The 18877-nt window shown below is 36.8% G+C and overlaps 1 protein-coding gene across 1 annotated transcript in view; it reads right to left on the reverse strand.

The window, feature by feature from the left end:
• LOC308699320 (uncharacterized protein) overlaps positions 1 to 18877 on the reverse strand; it is a 134590-nt gene that overhangs the window by 91919 nt on the left and 23794 nt on the right. Inside the window, exon 3 of the mRNA XM_081380044.1 lies at positions 7751 to 7798. Within this exon, the coding sequence (XP_081236170.1) occupies positions 7751 to 7798 (48 nt within the window). The remainder of the gene's footprint in view (positions 1 to 7750; positions 7799 to 18877) is intronic.

Raw genomic sequence — 18877 nt, forward strand, 5'->3', positions numbered from 1 at the left:
GTTTTTAAGGGTGTCAGTGGATAAGAACTAGAGGAATTAACCCTAAAGAAAGTTTTAGAGGAAGACCTGGAGATTTATGCCTTGAGTTGAAGAAGAGGTTTAGGTGCCAACCTCGTAGGTATTCAACCTATTCAAAAACAGCTGTCAAGATGATTAAGACACAGTCCTGAGGAACATCAAAAGCGCGAGTATCAGGCTGACAGTGAATATTCTAAAGTTGCTAAAACGATAATCAAACAGCTGACACTTGATAAGTGACTTCATTATCATTTGATATATAAAATAATACAATAACACTAGAAAATGCTTTCTTAATCAGTATTTAAATCAGTAATCAATCAATCAATCAATTAAACCTAAACGTCATTAAAAATAAAATAAAAAAATAGTTGCTTGTTAAATTAAGGCTTGTCTTTAGAGAATAAATCTTGTGCAAATTATAAATCATTTTCAAAATTTTAAGCATAAATGTATGGAAGAAAACATATTATATATATATATATATATATATATATATATATATATATATATATATATATATATATATATATATAAAAATAAATAATGGTGACTATTTCTCAAGGTTTTATCTTGCAACTTTATTTCTCACAATTGTGACTTTATATCTCAATTTATTATTTCTATTTCCTAGAAATTTCCTAGACTATTTCCTAGACTATTTCCTATTTGTACTTTATAATCCACGATTACCTGTCAAGTTTTAAATGTTTGAGATAACAATTAAATGTATTATTATTTAAAATGAATGTATACAATTTGAAGACTTTTTACAAATTTGTACTGCAAAACGAATCCTACTTTTCCCCTTTTCTTCTTGCTGTAAATACATGCAGATAAACTTAAAGAAGACCTAAAAACCAACCACTGCTGTCTGTCTAAAAACCCAAGAATCAAAATGTTTTCCACAGTCTAGCCAAAGTGCAAGTCTATGACAGCTAAGGAGAAGCGTTTCCCCTCCTCCTCGAGTGGACTCCAATCAATGGGAGCAGAGACCGCTTCAGTAGCCCCTGCCCTCCTTTCTCTTATAATTACACCCCTCTGGATTCACTGAGTACCAGCTAGCCCAGTGCTATTTGCGGTAATTAGTCCAGAATGTAAGCTGTCAACATGCAAACCAACCCAAACCCACCATTCTTCCTCCTGCCAACTCCCTCCTCCCTTCAACACAACAACACACACCTTACCTTAGCTGCTGGAGAACATTAACTTTCTTTCCTCCTTCTTTCTCTCCCTCTCCCCGTCTCTCCTTCGGCTGCTCATGTCAAATCTAGGTCTCTCCGAACAAAATCTTAATAATTAACTGGCAAATTTTAACATGATTGCTTGTGACACACCTACTCTGGTAATTATTGCTTTGAGGCCATTTGCTAATGAAATTAATGCATTCGTTGCCCTAACAAATTAGCATAACTCATGCAAATGGCCCACATTTTAGACCCACTTGCTAAGATGGAAAAAGACAAGGGGGGAAAAATATAAGAAAAAGCAGTGTCAACAAAATGCAGTGAAATTAAATTGCACATGCATGCAATGAAGAAATTACATTAGCAGAATTGCAAGCGGTTATTTTTTTCTATAGCCATAATGGCTAAAAGCTCTTCATTTTAACCACCGGTGAGCCCAGTAATGCAATGCTTTAGGATAGCGGCTTATGAGCATATGATTATCATTATCATCATTACAGTCATTGCTGATCTACATGCGCATCTTTCCGAGAGCAAATATTAAATGACCGCCATAATACAGACATTAAAAGGTTATTAGACTGATGCATTAAGTGATCTGAGAGCGGGCGCCGCTGAAACTCCATCAGTGAGAAGGAAGCTGTCTCCTCTGCACAGACAATGTCTGTCACAGAGCTACTGTATGTCAGCCCACCATGATTTTTAACACACTGACTGGCGTTATTAATATTTGATAACATTACCCCAAACTGGACACAAAATGAGGGATGTATTTTTGAGTGTATTTTTTGTGTTTTAGTATGTGGGTCAGGTTTGCATTGTAGCAACCTGATGTCCCCAAAAGTATAGTACAACAATGAAATATCATGTGGGATCCAACCTGTTTCAATGTGGAAAAAAAAGTCAAGCCACCTTTATTTTTATAGTGCTTTAAATAATACAGATTGTTTCAAAGCAGCTTTATAAACTGAAAAATAATGATTAACTGATGCAAACAGAGTTAAATCTGGCTGTAAAGCAGCTCTAAAAAGAAAATAGAGTTCACTGTTCAGCTGAAGTCAGTTTAGTGTTGATTCAGTTCCGAAGATCAATTGTTAAATTAGTTAATCTATAAAGCAGTTCTGCAAAAAAAAAAATTCATCGTCCAGCACAGTTCAGTTCTCATACAGCGGCGTCAGTACAGTCAGATCAATAATATTGTTGAATATTAAGTGTCCCCAACTAAGCAAGCCAGAGGCGACAGTGGCAAGGAACCCAAACTCCATCAGGTGACAGAATGGAGTAAAAAACCTTGGGAGAAACCAGGCTCAGTTGGGGACCAGTTCTCCTCTGGCCAACGAACGAACTTGGTGTGACAGTGTTAAAAAAGTATTAATAAACATATCTTTAAACTACAAATGCGCAATTGACCAGCCAGGGACCGGAATTTGCCGATTATCCACATGATCGTCCCGGATGGTGACAAGCTGGTCAGACTCACGTCTTTCCGATTCCGAGCCGGTCCGTTTTGTTGCCAGCGGGACACGGGCAATAACATCAGTCTCCCTCTCTTGAGTGACCCACAACTGCCTTATCTCACTCACTCGTCTCATTCGCTCCGGTTAAATAGTGCTTTTATTACGCATAATTTTACAAACTCCTGCAGGTTTCGTGCTCACACCAAAAGCGTGCGCACCACTGATATAAGTGGAGCGCACAAGCCGCCTCTCAGTCTCAAGCAGTTTGAGTAGCAAGTATCAAAATGAGTGGCTTACTGCACTTAAATGGTCAAATTCACACAAAATTATGTCAAAATGTCCATCTTGGCGAGTATTAAGTTTAACAGTCAGTTTTGGAACCTAATTAGTTTAGAAAGATAACGCATGTTGTGTATCTGTACGGTATATCTGGTGCAGCCTGGTATGACGTTATGTTGTAGACCAACCGGCAGTTAGCATTACACTGGTTCCCTCAACAAAAACCCAATAGGATTTTTTTCCATAGGCTTTTGGATTATCGCAAAATAAAAAAAAAGTGTGTGATCAACAAAAGTTTATGATACTTACAAGTTTTGCCCATAAAACACAAATTTGATACATTTTGAAGCCTAAATGCAGTCGCCAGAAATAAAAAGCTAAAGGTAGGCTATAAACGGACTACACCAAGGTCCCACGAATTCATCGTCACCATCACCAAGCTTCCGACAACTCTTTCAGTTTTTATCTAAAAAACATTTTACCAGAAAGTTTGAGTTAGAATAGTTTATAAGAGCGTGAGTATAAGCATAAAAAGGCTGTAAAAGCGGACTGAGTTTACCTGTTATGCGTTTAAACTCCCTGACTGCCACTTGTTAGCAAACCGCATGTACCAGCTTCAAAAAAGGGTAATACTGATGTACTTTATGCCGTAGAATAAAATGTGAAAGTGTCATCATGTTGAGATTGTGTTCATCACAGCCATTTAACCAAAAACCCATTAATAAAAGCCCACTGACTTTGGGATGATGCCGGAAGTGCTAAAATGCTATGCTAACTTGTTTATGCCTTTTGGCCTACAAAGTGATGTCATACCTGCACCACTCTATTGGATCCATGCATAAACCCTTAAAGTGACAGCAGTCATGTTAATAAAAGAACAAAAGAGTTCCTGAAACAAATTTTTAACATTAATCTGTATTTAATTTGACAATTTTATTACTGTCTTTCTACTAGTGAAAGTAGAAATTATTTTATTTTATTTTATTTTATGAAAATAAAATTTTGCATTGAAAAGTACTTTTTTTTTGGTATATGCTGTCAATTATAGTTTGAAAGAAAATCTGAATCTGCAAAAATCAGTATTGGCAGGTCACAGTTAATAAAAAAAATAAAAAATAAAAAAATTGAAATCGCGCAAGAAAATCTGTACATCTCTACTTTAAACTCATTATCATGTTGTTACGAACTCATGTCACTTTCTTTTTTTTCAGTGTAACACAAATTAAGTGTTTTTGTCCACATTATGAGAGTCAATGGTACCCAAAAATGTTAAGCTACAAAATGGACATAAAGGTGGCATGAAATGAATCCATATGACCAAATCAAATATTTATCAATGCACACATACACAGACTACATCAAATATGGTAACACAAAACTAAAACATCATGACGTTTGGTCAACAAGTGAACTTTTTATGTTTTATGGAATATCTGATGAAGTCTTTGAATGCGTGCATTTATAAATGTTTTGATTTGATTTTAAAGTGATTAAATTATAAATTTCTTTATCCGTTTATCATAATCCTATGGATTAATTTAATGCAATTTTTATATCATTTTTGGAGCTTGAAAGTTTTGGGTCCCATTGATTTTTTTTCTAAACAAATTATTTTGTGTTCCGCATAAAAACGGACATCGAATGAGTTTGGGACAACATGAGGGAGAATAAATGATGACAGAATTTTTATTTTGGGCTGAACCATTCCTTTAGTGAAAATCTAAAAATGCAGAAAGGTTTCTGTGAGGTGCAAACAAATTTATTCAAAGGAAAGTCTCCGCTATAGAACGTTTTGCATGAGTATGTTCAGTTTTCACACACCATAAAACAACAGCAACTGTGTACACGAATACATATGACATATTCTTAAGAGCATGTTGGTAAGGTGTGTTGTTGCATGGCAGGTGAGGAATCGTAGGGATAAGTTGCAGTTTAACAGGATTTTAAATGGGCTAGCATGGATCGGCGGGCTGGAGCTGTGTTCACTCAAGAGAGACAGAAGCGCTGCTACACTTCCCTCTAAATTGTTTTGCTCAGCGTCCTCAGCTTCCCTCTGTTGCCCCGAGGCTCACTGTGGTAACAAAAGCTGAAAATGACTCCCATTTAAACGGTATTGGGTTGCATTACCATGGTCAGGTGGGAGAGTCTGGAAGCCATTATGGAGGTTTGCAGAGGCCACTTGGTGCTGCAAGGCGCAAAACTAGACAAAAATAAGAAAAGGCCAGGGAGAGACCTTGAGTCTATATGATCACTCAGGCTACATGTACTAGCCAGGAATCTACATTTACATCAGTTCTGGGAAACAGGATAAAATATTTGGATGGATCAGGTTGTCCTATTGGGTCCGATATAAAATCACCAAAAAGTAACCTTTTAATGCACTCATCCTTTAATGCTGCAGAATCACAAACCGAATAAAGAGGTTTAACAGTAAAATCTTGATAATCAGATGATGCCCTCAATACTAAACCAGGGCAGCTGATATATCCTGCTAGAGAATATGGGAATAATCAATTTTAATGTTATACTACAGTTAAGTCAGACAGACAGATACAGTGACTTTTTAAATGCTACTGACTCAAAAAGAATACCACTGATTCTTGATATAACTTTACCTGCCTTCATTATCCAATATGAAATGAATCAAATATGTTGTTAACAGAAATTTACTATTTTGTTTTTTCTTTATTTTTGTTCTCACAATTATGACATTAAATTATCCCTCTCTCTCTCTTCCTAAAACATGTTCTCTAAACATATATCTTTTTATGAATTAAAATGTATAATAAACATAAGAAAATTAATATTTGTTTAATTGACACCATTACTATGCCCTGGCAGAATGAAAGGGTTAATTACATTTAAATCACAATAATTTAAAAACATACTTTTCATAAATCACACTACCAGAGGAAAACATTTAAAAAAAAATCAGCATTCATTTAGAAGGTCCACTTTTCATATTTCATCTGCACTGAGTTTATTTATTTATTTATTTTTGGGGGGCAGGTATTTTGGAAATTGTCTGGGATTTTTAAATACTTACCCTTATTTTAAATACAGTAGGTCATGTTAGTAGCAGAAACTCACACATTTAAGCCATCTTTAGGTTATCTAAGTTTCCTCATTGCTCAATAAAAGTCAAAAAGACAGAAAAGAGATTGGAATATGAAATGAAACAGGCCTGAAAGGGGGAAAGGATTGGTGTTGCCAGTTAGCCTTGAGAGTGGGTTGCTTAGATGTGGAAAAAGCACTAAAAACTGCCTAAAAAGCACTTAATAAGGAAAGGATTTGATATCAAGATATTTTAAAGAATGAAAAATCCAAGAGATTGGAGTGAAAATGAGAGAAAAAGAAGACTGTTCCACTCAAGAAAAGACAAATCAGGCTGCTTATTCTCCGCACGGCGATATGTAAACTTGAGATGTAGCGTTTGTATGAATACACAGCAAACACCTAAACGCAGTAGGGCCGTTGAACCGCACGTCTAAGCGGAGAACTGACCCTCTGTGTGATGCCACATCAACATCTACCATTTCACACAAATGAGCTCCTGCCGCGCCGGGCAAGATGGCCACGCGGAATTAGCATTGGGAACACATCGGGGAGAAAGCGTGCTAAATTTGAGCTCGCAGACTGAATATGGATTTGGATATTATGTTGTCCGTCTCCCATGCCAAATATTATGACCGTTTATTTTCCCCACAGTGGGTGTCTTGGCATATTATTAATGTAATAAAAACAGGCTTTTATATTCATCGACCAAACCAATGACATGGAGAGAGAGAGAGAGAGAGAGAGAGAGAGAGAGAGAGAGAGAGAGAGAGAGAGAGAGAGAGAGAGAGAGAGAGAGAGAGAGAGAGAGAGAGAGAGAGAGAGAGAGAGAGAGAGAGAGAGAGAGAGAGAGAGAGAGAGAGAGAGAGAGAGAGAGAGAGAGAGAGAGAGAGAGAGAGAGAGAGAGAGAGAGAGAGAGAGAGAGAGAGAGAGAGAGAGAGAGAGAGAGAGAGAAATGATTGCTCATTAGTAGTATTTGTGTTCTGGATCCTTTGGGCTTCTATCTGTTCCAGGAGCTGATGTTCTTCTAATGAGTTAAATACTATCTGCTGCAAGAGGGCATCAACCTATTACACACGCACACACACTTACACAATCATAGACATACACTAGAGGTTTAGGAATTTATAGTGTAGAGTTTGTTCTCCTTCAGAACTACTTTTCAGAAATAAGGTATGAAACCTGGCACTTAGAAGGAACAGTAGAGCTGCTGTCCACTATCAATATCGCCATACTAGGTAAACAAATAGCAAACAAATCTGCATTTTAGGCTTACCATAACAGAGAGTGATGGAACATGAAAAAGACCACTGTAACCAAGGGTGAAACTGCAAAAATGATGTTTCATTCATTTTAAACTTACAAAGTTAGATATGGAAGAGAAACTGATTGCACACAGTATTCATAACTAAAGCTACAACTAAAACTATGACAATTGTTTTGGTTTTCATTCATTGAAATAAAGCTGGAACATAAACATTAGACGAAAAGCTTAAAAGTTAAATGAAAATCAGAAATGTTGCCAACTATGTGAAATAAAATAAAGTTGAAATACTAAAATTACTAAAACTAAAACAGAAATAAATATAAATTAAAGCTAAATAGAAATATATATAAAAAATGGCAAAAGCTCATAATAATAAAAATTAAATAACATTATAAATATATAAATATATATAAAGTTAATTCAAAATATTAATAAATACTATAGTAGGGTATAAATAATACTAAAACAAAAAACAGACATACACTTACCTCAGCATTGCAAATGCTACACCTCAGTCTCTCCTCTCGTCCCAGACCCTACACAAAAATGTAATTTATTAAATTAAAATTAGTGCACTATATTACATTGCAGTGCTAATTTACATTTAAACATTAAACAGATGTTTTCATCCAATGCTGATTGATAAATTATAGTTTACCATAATTTATTTACAATTTGCACTGGAACTGGATGCCAAGTGTATTTCATTGGTTTTGCACTGTAACACAATGACAACAAAGCTGAATCTAATCTAAATAAGCAAAACCAAATAGTATGCCACTCTATAAAGTTTTTTTTTTTAAATATCAGAAAAGAATAAAGTATGAGCTTGTGCAGAGATGCTATTTCTACCTAAACAAATGCTTTAAACTTATGTGTATCTAAGCTGATGTAATTAGCTCGATTCAGTCATATTAAACATGATTTCTAAATAAAGGGATTTACTTAAAGGGATAGTTCAATAACAAATGAAAATTTTGTCATCATTTACTCATTCCATCATTCCAAACCCGTATGACTTTCTTTTTAATGCAGAACACAGAAGAAGATATTTTGAAGAAGTTGGTTATCACTGACTTCCATTGCATGGACTAAAAATATATATTTTTACGTTAAATGATGACAGAATGCAATTTTTAGGAGGTCTATCCCTTTAATTTTTTTATTTTTCAAAGTTTTTTTTTTTTCAGTGAGTAAAATAGATTTAGTAATCCTTTACTGACCGTTTAAGATGTTTATTTAAAAAAGATGAGCACTAATGGAACAACAGATTTTCTCTACGGTGAACGGCCACTTTTCATAATCAACATGTTATGTATCATGCATCTGATATAGCTCAGCTATTCCATATATGATAATTAAGAGGTTGCTTGGTTGATAAAATGGGATACAACTAGAATTAATTATCTAAATAATTAAGGAGCCCATTGTACAAATATTACACATTAGCAATTAGCCTATTTTATCCCAATGGATGCTGGTCTTCATAATGGAAAGACGTAGAGAGTGGGGGAACACAGTTGCTAAATCCAGAGCTTATATGCATGACATGTGGGAGCTCATTTTGATAGATGTTAATGGCATATAATTATAGAACAGTGCTATTAAGCGATGTGATTTTACAAGAGGCCTGGTGCCCCTGGCGCTATGGCCTGATTGCTAAGAGTGTTTGGCTAATGAATGGAAATGCATGTCTGTTTGCAATGATGGGAATTATCAAACCATGAGAGAGGGAGGGAGAGCGAGAGAGAAATGGTATCTAAACTCAACCACTTAAAATTACTTTCACACACACAGAACCCACTTAACTGCACTCATATGTCACACGCACACACCAAGAAACAGGCAAGTCCTTAAATAGCGTTGTTACACATCAACCTTATTGAATTAGACAATAAATCAGACAAAAATCTGCAACATCCATTTATATAACAAATTTTCTAATAATGCCTCATAAATCTTTCTGCATTTATCTCAAAATAATTTATTTAATGCTTTTAGAAAAATAACAGTGTATTTAATACTTCATTTTCATATTTAAATATTCTATTCTGACATTGCTTGAACGTTGCCTAATGTATCTTTTTTTGATAAGGCCTCTCAATTATCAACATGATCAAAACTTTGCTGAAAAAACTGTTGTACATATAGCTTCTGTTTTCTGATTAATACCTTTTTAGCAAGTAAAATACCTTTTAATATCATTCTAAAAGTGTCCACCTTCAGGACGTGGTGTATTTTTGCTGTGAAATCTTTATTGATTTTAATAAAGTAAACTTAAGAATAACTTCTTTCAAGATAAAACACTTGCTGGACTGAAGCAAGTTAGGCTTACTTGATTATCCATACATCATGTTTTAAAATGTGTGTATGAAATATGATACATTAGGCTTTTGAGGAATGTTTATTTGTGCATCTCTCAATCATTATTATATTGCATTATATCTAATGTTTTTAAACTACAGAGCTTTGATCAAAACTAAGCATTTTAATATTATCTTAGACATATACTGTATGTTCACACCGCCGCCGACGAGAGTGGCAAAATTCGCTCTCGCCGCCCTGCCAACAACGCCGGAGAAAGATTCGGGGACGCTCTGATGCTCTGACGTAGAACAAAGTTTTTTGGAAGGATTTTTGGAATCCTCTTAGGCGGAAGACTTCTACATTCTGATTGGTTGCCGCCGAACCGCGTCATAGCTTATTACCATACCATAAAGTTGACCTGACTTCAAGTCTCTTCACCGCTCTCACCGTCCAAGACGCGCCGCACCGCCCTCGCCCTCTCATTGAAAATGGATGACTTCCGGCCACTTTGCCAATCTCGCCGGTGGCGGTGTGAACGCACAGATAGAGTGCCAACTGATATTTATATGAATTTTAAGTAAGTAGTCTGCTATACTGTTAAATATCACATTGGTATACATTACAATCTATCAGAATTTCATCTTACTTTTTGGCCATATAAATAACATCTGCACCACATTCCATTTTTTTTTCTCACTTTGTTTTTTTCTTCTTCAGTACAAGATCTATTTTCCCTAAACAATATATGAGCCATAAAAGCCTGATGTAATAATTCATGATCCTCGACAAAAAATACATCATGCAAATTTTTTAAAACATTTTTTTATATATATTTTGTTTAAAGGTTTAAACAAATATTTTTTTTTCTGACTACTATCTCATGTCAGGCTTTACAGGGTTAATGTTGCATCCAATTATAACAGCTTTTGCCAGAATACACTTTTTTTTTTCTTAAAGCCATATTTCAACCTGCATGCGAACGGTATAAATGCAGCTAGTTGTTAGCATTTTAAAGACTCTCTGCACACCATAATCATATCTACTTTCTCTTGTCATTTACTCCACAACTCTGAGGGTTATTTCATATGGATTAGATTACATATTTGGAAAGCGTATTATTTTATTTTTTTTCATGCAAGAACATTTCCATTAACTGCAATAGACTGAAACCAGATGGCAGACTTTCATAAAAAAAAAAATTGGAAACCATATTTATGTGGGTATATGAAGCAAGTAATTGCGGTGGTTTTGACATGAGCTCTGTGCGGAGCAGTAATAGATGACATTGTCCTTGATCTGTGGTATCTCAATAGCAACTTTCTTTCTCTCTCTTTCTCGTGGGGTGAGCACTGAGTAATGACGGGTCGTGGTTCTGGTGCGGGGCGGGTCTTACGTGGTCGTTCCGATTCCTCGTATGCCCTTGTACACCACTGAGGGCCTCATCCTACCAGGAATGCCCTCTGCCTAATGAGGGTCAAAGGTCAGCAAGTGGTGTGCCTTGAGGGGGCAGGATCTCCCAGGCACACTCAGTCACTGACTCTGGCCGTATATTTAAATCAAGCCCCGGGCTCCCTGCTTCCACTCTCAGGCCATTCTCTTAACTAGTTCCCGCTCGCTAATTAGTTTTTGTGCCATGTTATTTGTCTCTCTGAGCTTGAACAGAAGAAGAGGGCAGTGTTAAAGATTGCTGGCCTGAAAAGCTTCTTCTCTGCCTTGTCACGGACAATAAGCCCAACTACATTGTTATGAGCCAGACCGTATTTGAAGTATATATTAGCCAGGAAGAGAAAATGAATTATGAGCATTTTGTTTCTTCGGCTGGTTCTTGGCCACTGCAGTTGCACTGTAACTGCTCTTCCTGAAATTAGATAAGGACCTGGAATTTGCCTTTGTTCTCTTTTCTTTCTCTTTTTTACCTAAGCTGCTTTTAAGAGTAGTATCGTTCCCAGTCGCCAAGCGTAAAGCAATCACGAGTCAAATGGTTATTGGATTACATTTTCTGGCTTCATAAAATGTGGTTAAGAGGCACTTTAGGCGTATATGCCTGACCTTCTTTCAGGGAGATGGCAATCAGACAAGAAGTGACAGGTCGATCGCTGATTTCAGCTCCACTGTCAGAGGCACACTGTCTCGCCACGTCTCCTCTTTCCTTTCCTTCCATTTAAAAGCAGTGTGAGTCATTGTGTGTGTGTGTGTGTGTGTGTGTGTGTGTGTGTGTGTGTGTGTGTGTGTGTGTGTGTGTGTGTGTGTGTGTGTGTGTGTGTGTGTGTGTGTGTGTGTGTGTGTGTGTGTGTGTGTGTTTTAAGAACAGGGTCTACTGTCCCACCAATCTTGGTCAGAAAAAAAGGCTTGTGCAGCAGGATAATTGCTAGAGTAAAAATATCATCAAAATAGAATGCAGAATTTATCATCAAACACAGTATACATCAATCTACCAATTATATCAAAGCAAAAGCATTGTCTATCCACGACTTTCCCGAACTCTGACCTTTCCCGTGATCTCTATGGCAACGTAGAACAAGCCGGTAACGAACTTCCGGTTTACGTTAGCCTGAAGATACCGCTATCATAGAGCCTCAACAAGCACAAACAACTTGCTTGGATAATGAGGAGTAGAGCTTAGATCGGGCCCAAAAAAATCAAGCTCGACCCTACCTGAGCCCGTTGTGTCCGAGCCAGCCCGACACATTAACTGTAATTATGAGCCCGAGCCCAATTTTGACCCAATCATTTTTAATACGTGGGCCGTTATAACCAGGGGTGGCGCCAGATATTTTTTTAACGTGTGCTGAGGGGGTGCTAGATATATTACATATAAATACTTTTAATAAATTAGCAAAAATTGGCCACTTAATATTTAATATTCAATTATTTTAATGATCACAATTAAAGTATTAATTGTATTAAATTGCACAAGCACAACATTCGGCATTCAATCAAATATTATTAAAGATTTATTATTATTAATAATGTTATTTCAACACAATATCTCGTTATTTCGACATCATATGTGTGCCGAGTGTGCGTGCAATAAGCAAGATGTGCATTTGTAAATCCAGAGACACGCGTGCATTGATTTTTAATGTGTTTTCTGTAGTGTTTTCTGTCAGTGTCTGCTGCAAAGATGAAGTTGACGATCGCCATCTCCGTAGTGAACGCGCCTATAACCTAGAGAGAAATGCATCTTGGATTACATAATCAGAGAGTGTTTCGTTTAAAGACATTTAAAGCTTTCTTAAGATAGGCTATATTTCTCATGTCTGACCCCACTATGTCTCCCGATGCATCCTATCATGGTGTTCACTTTTCATAATCAACATAGATGGAAAAAATGACATTATAATATTTGAACAAATATGAAACTAAATGGTATTTAATGGCTACAACAAATATAGTAGCCTAGGCCTACATACTCTCTATCTGTACAAATTGCTGCACATTCAAGTTAATTCTCGAATTAATTTTCAAATTATTGAAAACAATAAACATACCACTTAAAAATATATACAGTTGTACTATAGCGTTACAAGAAACACTCTTTCTGCGTAGAGGGTCCGTTTATATTGGAAACAACTCCCATTCATTAAATCCTTCAGTTTTCGCGTGTTGTTTGTACACCTGACAACGTTACACGTTGAGCCACAAGGAGCCATTGCTTATCTGTCAGCATTACTACTTGTCAGTAATCAGTTTCACCCGTTTGTACCGCGACGCGAGTATCCCCTGTGTGCTATTTTTATTAAGCGTTAGGCTAAACCGGAACTGAGATACCGGCAACAGGAAGTATCGAGTGTCATGGCGACGCCCATTAAGACTCGCAGGAAAGTTGTGGATACAGTGGGGTCCAAAAGTCGAGACCACATTAAAAACTCAATTTAAAATATAATTTAAGCCATTTTTAGGTCATCATTCACTATTAGGCAAATTTGTGGAATTTACCAAATAAACTCATTTGTCAGATGTTCTTGCTTTCATCAAAGCAGAAGATGACTTTTTGTATCATTCTCAAATCATGCTAGATAACATGATTATCAGCTTTTGCATAAATTTGTAGAGTTCATTGAGCTTGAGTGCATAAGCTAAAGGAAAACCAAATTAAAATTATAAAATTCATGTTGTTTTTTCCCCCAGTGAAATTCATTATGCTGAATGTTAATGATAATAAATAAGTTAATGTTTACAAATAAATTAAATTTTAATATAATGGATATTAACAGTTTTATAAAATAAAATAAACAATAAAATATGTGCACTATTAAATTTAAAATGTTTTTTTTTAAACATTTTAAAAGTGATGCAATTGGCAACTGCAAATTATTTGTTACAGAAGATACATACAATATATATGCACTGCATATTGTAAATATTGCAATGCATATATTTATGCATGAATACGTACAAACAAACTGGCTTCTGGTGATGGATTTATATTTGTGGTACCCTGCATAACAAAATTATTATTTCAATAAAAGACATCAAATCTGTCACATAAAATGCAATTTCTCTCATTCATGGACATTTTTTCTTAATAAACTTATTCAAACTTACATGCTCTTTTAGATGTATATGAAAATAGAGAACTAAAACAAGACACAATCAGACTTCCAAAGTGGAATAAGTGAACTGTAAAATAAAGACAAATCCTTCAGCAGTCTTTGTCACATTTGAAAAATGCGTCTTTTGATCACTATAATCTCACTGTGGATTTGGACTCTCTATTTTGGAATACTTTAGGCATGACGGCAGGGGAAATCTCCTGGTTTCAATTTTGTTCTGGAAAACAATAAGCTTGGCTTCTGTGTGTTTGTATGCGTGTATGTGTTTTCATGTGTATGTGCATATGTCTGTGGGCGTCTTGGTACAGTGTGCTGTTTTGGAAAAGTGTGGTGGGGTCTGTGGTGGACTCAGAGATCCAGTGTTTATGGAAAGGCTGCTGAATAAACAGGGTTTAGTGGGACTTTCAGTGCATCATGCATGAGAAGACAAAAACAGCATTAACTGTCATTAAATGTTGGGGCAAGTGATCACACTGCTGGCAGATCGTAGTTATAGTCTAAACAGCGCAAAACAGAGACATGCAAAGTCAAAATGAGTTTTGCTGTTGAGTTGCTTTGCCGGTGCGCTTTCATGCTGGGAGGTCCGGATAATTACGACCATTGCTTTGAAATACAGTTAGATCAGTTGGTCATTCTTTTTTGTAAGTTTTGGCTCTTGCCTCAGAAATCATTAAGAGGTGACCGGAAATTATTAGACACTTATATTCTGACAATTTACTCACCCTCATGTTGTTACAAACCTATATGATTTTCTTTTTGTGATGTTAGGAGAGGAGTGTCCAATCCTGTTCCTGGAGGGCCACTGTCCCGCAAAGGTTAGCTTTAGGCCCAATTAAACAAACCTAAACCAGCTAATCAAGGTCTCACTAGGCATACTAGAAACTTCCAGGCAGGTGTGTTGAGGCAAGTTGGAGCTAAACTCTGCGGGACAGTGGCACTCCAGGACCGACTTTGGACACCCCTGTGTTAGGAGATGTTAAGCAGGACATTCTCGCTTCTCTTTTTCATAGAATGAAAGTGGATGTTCACTAGGGGATGTTGCACTATGTCCCAAATCTTTCGAAGTTGTATTTATTGGCAGAGTAACAGACCGAAATTGATATATACATTTTTATTTTTATTTTGAAATTGTCATTATTCACTGAAAATCTTTTTTTTTCGCAGTTTAAAGGCCTGTTCACACTGGGACGAATTTCCCACGCGATATTCGCCGACGTTTAACGCCTCGTGACTAAACAAAGGGCGCCAATGAGAGTGTGCACACCGACGCGAAAAACGCCACGCGTAAAAGCGGCATTTTTAAAAAAAACGCCTCGGGTTCGTTTTTTTGGTTTGACGCGCCGCGTCAAAAACTATCCGACCAATGAGATTGGCGCTTTTGCTCACGTGCCTGGAGCTTCTGAAGTTACAGTAAAACACAACTTGGGGGCGCTCAAACACAAAATGGTCTTGCCGAGCACAATACGTAACGGCGAAGAAGATATACGCAGAGTAGCGTCTAAACACTGGCAAGATGAATGGAGAGCTGCTGGTCTCGTTGGTGTCGGAACATAAATAACTATATGACAAACGCGACAGCGACTACAAAAATCTTGATAAAAGAGAACTGTTATGGAGTGGTATTAAGCGCCATCTAATGTAGTGTTGCACGATGTATCGATACTTCAAAAGTATCGCGATACTCGGAAATTAAAAACGTCACGATACCTAAATTTATCCGTATCGATACTTAAAAAAAAAGCCTCCCTATGGACGTCTGTGTTTTTTTCCTGACGCACGCAGCAAAGAACCTGCTGCTGTCAGTGTCATGTGACAAAACACTACAGAGATGGCTGCATGTGCGAGCATAATCGTTTATATACTGTCTATGAGCACAAGTGGTCCACGACTCGTAGAAAAAGATGACGCGAGGAGGAGTGACATATGGAAGTAAGTTGCCTACCTTGCTCTGTTGCACGGTGCACCGATACTTCAAAAGGAAACCGGAAATGAAATACGTCACGATTCCTTAATTTATTAGTAGGCTATCGCTTCTAAGAATGACCGCGTTCCAGATTTGTAAAGGCCTGACACACACTGGCTGCGTGTCGTGTCCGTTTTTATTTCGGCTCCCATGATGTTAACTGCCTGCGTGACACACGCGTCTGGGTGCAGCTCGAGACGCGCGGAAAACGCGTGCATTCTAGAAATCTATTTTTCACGCGACACGCACACGTGTTGGAAGCGTTTCCAGGCAAAATAGAATAGGAAAAGATGTTTCTATGTCATTTTGACACGAATACATATTAATCAATGACATTTTGATGTTTGAAAGATTTGACAAATACAATATAAAATGTAATTTAAAACATATGATCGATTTTCAAATATTGCACCTCTCAATACTGAACGAATTATTCTGTAGCCTATTTTGCAGTCAACACTGCCGACGTTGTCTTTGCTGCTATATATATTTATGTTTAACATGAAGTATAGGCCTTCCACAACTCTCTCCCCACGTCAAATATATCACCAATAAGGCTTATCATACCAATATTAAACATTGTTTAATATAATCGCTGTTCATATTTTTATTCAAAGTTCAGAATCAAGATAAAGCTCTTGTGTTTCTTATGATAAATGAGATAATGCTGCTAAATGTATATATTTTTTTACCTTGAATGTCATTGCTCTAATTTATTTTTTATATTTTGATATTTCATATTTTGTTCAAATGTTTAATATATCTGCTGTTCATATGTTCATTAATTAGTGTGTTATATGATTAAATGTTGTCCCGGTTTTAAAATAAAGCACAGCAATGATATTTGAGAGTGTTTCTCCCTTTTCAGGAAAAGTATCGAAAAAGTATCGAAATCGCAATACTTGACTTGGTATCGGTATCGAAACAATAATTTTGGTATCGTGACAACACTAATCTAATGTCAGGGAATGAATTTGCATGTTCACTCGGCATCGAAAATCGCTTAGGTGTGAACACAAAAAACGCGTTGAAAAACGCTGGCGAATAACACGTGCCGATATTCGTCCCGGTGTGTACGGCCCTTAACATGTTAAAAATAGCAGTTATTTTCTGTCATCCTTTGGCTGTGCAACAGAATTTGATCACGCTATCATTCATTCAAGTGCTATTTAACCATTCAAGCGCGATAAGATGCAAAAAAAAATTATATCTGTACTGGGCGTGTACTGTTCTCTTTCACGCTTGAACGGTCAAAAACACAAAATTATGTCAATTTTCGTTCTGTTGAGTATCCTCATAAGCACAATCTTAAATGTGTTAAAAAGTGTTAAATGAATGTAAAGAGTTGTAGGATGTGTGTCAGATCCATGTCATGTGCGTCAGGTCTCAAAAAGCGACAGCAGCCTAATAAACCTGAGGCTGTCTGTGTCATCGTTAATCAAAGAACAATAGACAAAGAGAAAATCCGTCACAGTTCTTGAGTGAATAACTTTTGTAGCTTTAATAAGGAATAATCTATATTCAATTTATAATGTATGCAGTGACTCAATTAAATTCAATTTCTGTATATTAACATGTTAGACCTACCTGAGACATCAGTACCAGTAGTGGCATCAATGATACTGGCCTTCATTCACAGTGCTTAGTAAAAAGAAGGCATTAAACAAATATTTAAAATATACCGTCTTTATGTTGTTTCTACATTATTCTGGAGATTTAATAAAAATATATTAAAAACTTTGTATTTTTGAAAAAAAAAAAAGTATTTTTAACTGTGTGATAACATAATGTGTGTCATGAGAGTGCCATGGCTTGTTGGACGTAGTAACAGTAACTAAAGAGGGCGGGTCTTTGCGAACAGTCAATAGGGTCCAATGTTATTCTGGACCAATCTGTAACAGCTCTTCTTCAAAATATATTTTTCTGTGTTCCAAAGACAGTGATGCGTAATTGGAATGACATGAGGGTGAGTAAATGGCAAAATTTTCATTTTTGGGTGAACTATCCTTTTAATGGTTGATAACAATCTCTAAAAAATATTTCCTTTCCTCTGCTCTAGAATCCATTTGTGCTTGCACAAAGCATGGTTTAATTAAAAAGAACTAACTACAGGAAGTATCGGCTGTTATTAATCATTCCAGTGGGCTATTGATATATGGAGTACAGTGATGATGTACGACGAGCCGTGTGTATTTATCACTTTGCCCACTCAAACTGTGCCTGCCCTGGGAGGCTGGGGTTAGGAAGGCCCCCTACCACCTCCACCTCCAGGACTTAATGTAGCACAGAGCCAGAGGAGGGCACATGCACGGTTCGGGCTACAAGACAAAAGACATCCAGCTACACCCCAACAAAAGACAGAACGCCCCTCCAACCAGGCCATCTGAAGTCTTAATTAACAAGAAAAATTGTTAGGATAGGCCTACAACAAAACAACTATGTTTTTTGCATAGTGTTACATGGCTTGGGAATAGAGAACAGCCTGGGTGGTGAAGAATCAACAAAAAGTTTATTGATTTAAACACATCTAGGCAGGTACATGCTTTATGTTAGCTACAGTCTGAGGCTTTTTGTTCAGATCAAGGCTGATTTATACTTCTGCGTCGGACCTACGCCGTATCCTCAACACTGCAGGCTACGCGTTGGTTTTCATCTATACTTCTGCGTCGTTGTCCGCGTTGACACGCAATTACACATGCAGAGGGAGCATGTGAAACCCGAGCTAGGGGTTTTAGTAAACCAATCACAGCGCTTGTATCCACGTAGAATTGACACGTTACATTTTTGGA

Source organism: Scardinius erythrophthalmus (genome assembly GCF_964197995.2).
Source record: "Scardinius erythrophthalmus genome assembly, chromosome: 12".
Classification (NCBI taxonomy): Eukaryota; Metazoa; Chordata; class Actinopteri; order Cypriniformes; family Leuciscidae; genus Scardinius; species Scardinius erythrophthalmus.